Source organism: Grammomys surdaster, unplaced genomic scaffold, assembly GCF_004785775.1.
Source record: "Grammomys surdaster isolate TR1022 unplaced genomic scaffold, NIH_TR_1.0 125889, whole genome shotgun sequence".
NCBI lineage: Eukaryota > Metazoa > Chordata > Mammalia > Rodentia > Muridae > Grammomys > Grammomys surdaster.
In genome coordinates this window covers 525,735-531,734 of record NW_021620714.1, presented here as the reverse complement: position 1 = coordinate 531,734, position 6,000 = coordinate 525,735, and the positions used below count along the sequence as shown (strand labels likewise).

At 42.6% G+C, this 6,000-nt stretch overlaps 1 protein-coding gene across 2 annotated transcripts in view; it reads right to left on the bottom strand.

Moving 5' to 3' along the window:
* Cd86 (CD86 molecule) overlaps positions 1–6,000 on the bottom strand; it is a 62,984-nt gene that overhangs the window by 13,210 nt on the left and 43,774 nt on the right. For both annotated transcript variants that reach the window (XM_028752235.1, XM_028752236.1), the window contains 2 exons: positions 4,418–4,753; positions 2,657–2,953 (listed from right to left, as the gene is read on the bottom strand). In XM_028752235.1, the coding sequence (XP_028608068.1) occupies positions 2,657–2,953; positions 4,418–4,753 (633 nt within the window). The remainder of the gene's footprint in view (positions 1–2,656; positions 2,954–4,417; positions 4,754–6,000) is intronic.

Sequence of the window (6,000 nt, the reverse complement as noted above, 5' to 3'; positions counted from 1 at the left end):
CTCCCTCCCTCCTTCTGACTGACTCCCTCTCCCTTTCCCTCCCTCTCCCCCTCCCTGGGTTCTAGGGCCATAAAAAACTGAAATCAACAACTGGAAACCTAGAGGAACTTTGATAATGGTTCTTCCATCCACCACCATCTTGAACTCACTTTCTAGACCACAGCTCATTTGGACAAATATAACAACTACTTCAAAGTATTTGATTATTATTTTTACTGAAGTAACCCCAGGCTTCCTTGCCCTGCCTTTCAGTATGCCTCCTCTGTTAGGAAACTTTTGCTATTTCTTCATTCCCTGGAGAATCAGATCCCTGAAGGCCAGCAATTACTTCCTAGAATAGGAAAGCTGAAACTGCAGTCTCGGAAATTAATGGAAAACTAAGTAGTTCAGTACATAGACATTTAAAGAAACAGTCTTTATGTTTAATCCTGAATTATAAAAAAAATAGGATCAAAATATACCATAGTTTAGATATAATTTTTAGGCATGTGTCCTCTTCTTAGAATAGTAAGGAAAATAATTATTGGCATTGTGGACCATACTTAATACCTTTTGAGTGTGTCCCTGTTTGTCTCACTTGAATCTATTTGGGATTTCCAATAAAGGAGGTTATGGCTCTTATATAGAGACTTCTGCCTTCTGATACATAAAAAGATTCAGTAGCTATGGTGGTTTGAATAGTAATGGATTCATGTGTTTGAATGCTTGACCATAAAGAGTGGCACTGTTAGGAAGAGTGGCCTTGTTGGAGTAGGTGCCACCTTGTTGAAGGAAGTGTGTCACTGGGTAGACAGGTTTTGAAGTTTCCTGTGCTAAAGCCATGCCCTGTGGATCAAGATGTAGAACTCTCAGCTCCTTCTCCAGCACCATGTTTGCCTGTATACCACCATGTTTCCAACCATGATGATAATGGACTAAACCTCTGAAACTGTAAGCCAGCCTCAATTAAATGTTTTTCTTTACAAGAATTGCTGTGGTCATGGTGTTTCCTCAGAGCAATAAAACCTTAACTAAGATAGTAGCTAACTATCTCTGGTCAGGGCATAGATTTAGGGACACAGATATGCAAGCCCTTTGGATGAGGTACCCAGGGCTGAAGTATTTCTGAAGGTAGTATCTGGGCAAGCTCTAAAATAGTTAACTAGCAGAGGTGAGTCATGCTGAGCTTATGGTGTTACCTGCTCACTTGTAGACAAGGGTGGGGAGATTGATGCTGGTGGTTATCTGAAGGTGATAAGCTTTAGGTACAGCTTAGAGTGTCTTCTATGTTTCTAGGAAATGGTTCAGTAGAAGCAACTAGGACAGCTGGGTGGCTGAGATATCTGAGCAAAAGGGAATCAGTACTGGAAGAGGGGGTAGGTTCAGTTGTAAAACTAGTCATGGGAATGTTTCTCGGAGTATGTCCATAGGCCAAGTTACTGGGGGAGGCACCAGCATCAAGGATGAGGCAAAGCAAGGGGAGGCAGAAAGAGGTAGATGGGTGCTATCAGAAGGAGCAAATCATAAAGGGCTGGAGAAGGGGCCATAGAAGCAGAAGGCAGGTGGCTGTGGGGTTGGGGTGAGATCGGGGAGGGGATGAGCCTCAGAATAAACAGCAATGAGTGATGAGCGAGCACCAAGTGAGAGCAGAGTGCCCTCATTCTAGGAGGAATGGCTGCTTGTCACAAGTGAGGTACAGGTGTAGGTTAGCTCTCTATGGGGCAAAGCTGGCACTGAGTTTCAAACTCTTCTTACATCACCATGGAAACACATCAAGAAGATGCTGCAAGGATGCCTTCACTGAGTCAGTCTTGAACATATCTCCTTCTCCTTTGGGGTACAGCTGATTCGCTGTGGTTCTCTCACTGGCTGAGCATGCACAAAGTCACTGCAAACATGAAGGGTTTTCATATGGAACTCTATTTCCTCCTCCCTTCTATTTTTATTTACTAAGTCCAATAGTCTGTTTTACAGTAGGATAAGGCCCAAGTGCCTTTAGGAAGACTTACCTGACTTTCAAAGATCTTGCCTACCTCTGAATACTCACAGAACTGATGATCAACTTGTTTCAAATTTAGGCAATTGTTTCCATGAGCTATAATTTAGACTTGAATTTTACCTTCAAAAAAACTTGGTTTGTCATATATGTACATTGTGGATTTCTTATTTTCCTGGGAGAGTCTCAAGAACTAGAAGACATTTTTTGAGTTTTTAGAGACTCTCCAGAACTAGAAGATATCTTCTATCTGAGTTTTCAGCTTTATAGCCAACAATGACTACAATGAGTCCATATGCATAATAAGTACTATTTGGAGGCAGGCATATATATGTATACTATATGTGTGAGTGTGTGTGTGCGTGTGTTTTAGTCAGTTGAAAGCTTCTTGCTAGGAGATATCTTCTATTGTGTGTCCACAGCATCTCATTGTCCTCCATCCAAGAGTAGCTCCAAAGACTGGGTCAGTTTTAGGGCTAAGACCATGTTTCTTCAAGGATAGCTCAGTTTCATAGACTCTTGGACCTTAGGTCATGCAAATGTAAAAAGAATCTTCTATTTGGCTCCTTCCTAGTGGCCTACTGGAAGGTTTTTTCAGCAAGCAGTGAACACTGGATAATTGGGATAAAAGATTTGCATACAGCACCTTGTGAAATAAATAATCTAAGGTAGCAGCCTTACCTATATTGTAAGGTTTGGAGGAGATAGTTATTGACTCTGTTTCCAGAATGCACTCAATGGTCATATTGTTCACACCATCCGGGAATGAACGAGATAGGCTGATGGAGACACTGAACAGTTCCGTGACATTGTCTTGTGATATCTGCATGTTGTCACCATACTCATTAGTTGAATTAGTTATCCGAAAATACATCTTCTTAGGTTTTGGGTAACCTTGTTTAGATGAGCAGGTCAAATTTATGCCAGAATGTCTTGTTATATTCTGAGCCAGTTCTATTTCAGGTTTACTGAAGTTGGCTAGAAGCAGAAAGGGATGGAAACAGTCAACCTAAATGTAGCCATCTATACAAAGAAACAGCAAGTGACTGATATCCAGTTCCCTGACTTGAGTAGATCTGGCCATTGCAAGGTGTATACTGTGTGGGCCTCAGCCCATAGTGAGGGCTACATAATAAGCCTAAATTTATCTTTCAAGATGTCTACTTGCTCCCCTAGAGAGTGCTCTCTGAGAGATAGGCTAGCTAAAATTATCTTACCAAAGTCTATAGTGAAGCGACTACTCTAAGAACTGGGGTCTCGATGGAGACTTGCTCTAACGATCTGGCCTACATTCCCATAGGAAAACATTTCACCTTGCCACTGAGGGATGAGATAGATTTCCATCAAGAACTCACAGGGTTTATGGTTCTTGCATGCTCTGGGTCTCATCTTTAAGAACCTAGGTGTAGGAGTCATAAGGAGGTCTTTGTGTTTACAATCACAGAATGTTGGTTTTTGACATGACTACCAGAGTCTAACTTTATGCACTATAACAGTGGTGGTTCTCAACCCGTGGGTTGCGACCCCTTTGGGGTGTTCGTATATTAGGTATTCTGCATATCAGATGTTTACATTATGATTCATAACAATAGCAAAATTACCACTGTGAAGTAGAAGTTAAATAATTGTCTGGTTGGAAGTCACCACAACATAAGGAAGTAGATTGAAAGGTCCCAGAATTAGGAAGGTTGAGGACTACTGTGCTGAAAACCATTCATCCACACGGGGGCAAATTCAAAACTCTCTCCTCTTTGTTTTCCACTGGTGTTTTTAGGACAGAAGTGCACTGTCACAAAGATCCTGGATCTGACACATGTGTACATTCTACATATTAATTGATAATTGAGTATGAAACTGGAGAGAGGGTTCAGCCACTAAAGGCTGGACTCATAACCAAAACAATAGTGCCATGTATTCTTCCTAACAATGGAAGTCATTTGCATGTCACCCTTTTTTGAGTTTTGCGATATTGCTATGTTCCTTGAACATTCTGCTGATGCTTGGTGAGAATTACTAGATTCCACTCAGCTTCATCAGCAGTATCTTTTGCAGTCATGAGTTAAGTTGTAGTACTAACACATATTATAATAAACAGACGGTCTGTTTTAAAGGCTGCTCTGTGCCTCTCTTAAAACACACTGTTTCTCCAAAGGTGCCTTCCACACAATGAAAACACACACTTAGCACCTTGTTAAATGGAAGCCCTGTAGCCACATTTGAATCAAGTCACACTCAAGGAGAGCAAGAAACAAACCATCCAAGTACAAAGGGCTTTCAGTTTCCCACGCTCAGACCCCACATTCCCTCCAAATGGACTTCCTAGAAGTGGCTCTCTTCTGCCTTCTTTTCCAGTCTGTTTCAATAACCACCCTCAATGTTTCCTTGTTCGTTTCTAGTCTCATCTGAGCAGCCAACAATCTAAACACAGCACTGACCACATACCGATCACTGAGAGCTCTGTTTCTGTCTGCTGAAGAATAATTGATCCTGTGGGTGTTTTTCGTTGTATAAAACAATCATATGAGCCCATGTCCTTGATCTGAACATTGTGAAGTCGTAGAGCCCAGGTTTCCCCGTCAAAGCTTGTGCGGCCCCGGTACTTGGCATTCACGTTATCAGGTTTCTCTGTGCCCAGATAGTGCTCATACAGAACCAACTTGTTCCGGTCCTGCCAAAATACTACTAGTTCACTCAGGCTTATGTTCTGAGCCTTTGTAAATGGGCATGGTAGGTATGCAGTCCTATTGAAATAAGCTTGCCTCTTCATGGAAACAGCAACTGAAATAGAAAACCTGAGAATTAGGAAAGAGGAAACAGAAAGGGGAAACTCCGTTGCTTTGACACAGCACCCAGCCTCCAGCTTGCTAGGCAGTGATAATCCTGGAGAGGTGGATGCTAGGATCTGGAACTGGCCATCCATGCTGGACATCTGGAACTTAGACCTTTGTTTTTGTTCCACTGTTCACATGTGCAGGCTGCAACCTTTGTGAATCTCAGCTTTCTCAGCCAATTAAGGAGGTGGACTGAAGTAATGTTCTAGGATTCCTTCTGGTACTGTGCTTCTGTGAGTTTCTAAACCAGAGCAGTGACTACCATCACCATAGTTGCTACAACCTCCTTAATTGCTACACCATCCCCCTAAAGCCTGCCTGCCCCATGCAGTACCCTTATTCTTTGGTCTGCTAGGTTTTTTTTTTTTAAGATTGTTGCTGATGGTCACACACCTTTTATTAGTCTTCATTTATATTGGGATCTCCATTGAGTCACCTCTTTGACATTCATCTAGTTCCTGCTCCCATGGGTGCTATTCCCAGAGTCAGAAAAGGGGTTTTGAACTGCCTCAAGAGTCAAACAATGTCTCTATTCTCAATGACCTCTCTAGGATCTTTCAGGGACCAGAAAGGAAGCTGGGCAAATGCAATGGCTCTTGGGAGATTATAGTGGTCAAGATATTTAAGGAATATGAGTTAGGTGCTGGGAGGGAGCTATAAGTAGGAAGGTGAGAGTGCCTTGTCATGTTACAGAAACCCCAGAGAAACCAATGCCTACTCCCAAGCTGCACTGCCCTGGAAACTTTTAGAACCCGAAAGGAGTATAATGGAAAAGTTCAGAGAAAGGACACATTGGCGTAAGCCAACTTGTGGGACTTTTTTTAGGCCACAGAACTGCTGGAGACTCAGCAAAGAAAATAGATAGAGGGAGATGTGAGGTGAGAGGTGAAAGGTGAAAGGTGAGATGGACATGCCTTTTTTGGTTCATATGAAGCTGGATGCTGCTGTGGGGAGAAGATTGGAGTAGAGTCTTCGTAAAAACCATTTGTCCCTAAGGACTTCAGGAAGGAAGGAAAGGGGGGGGGGCAGTGGTGGATGAGGGAGATGAGAGAGGAGTCCCACTCGAAGTGATGGCAGGTCAGGAGAAGTTAAATTGACCTGACCAATTGGCTTGTCTTTAAACAGGAAATAGATAGGCAGGTATGATGGCATGACTTGGCAAAGCTCAACTGCCTGCAGACCACCCCATGAGAA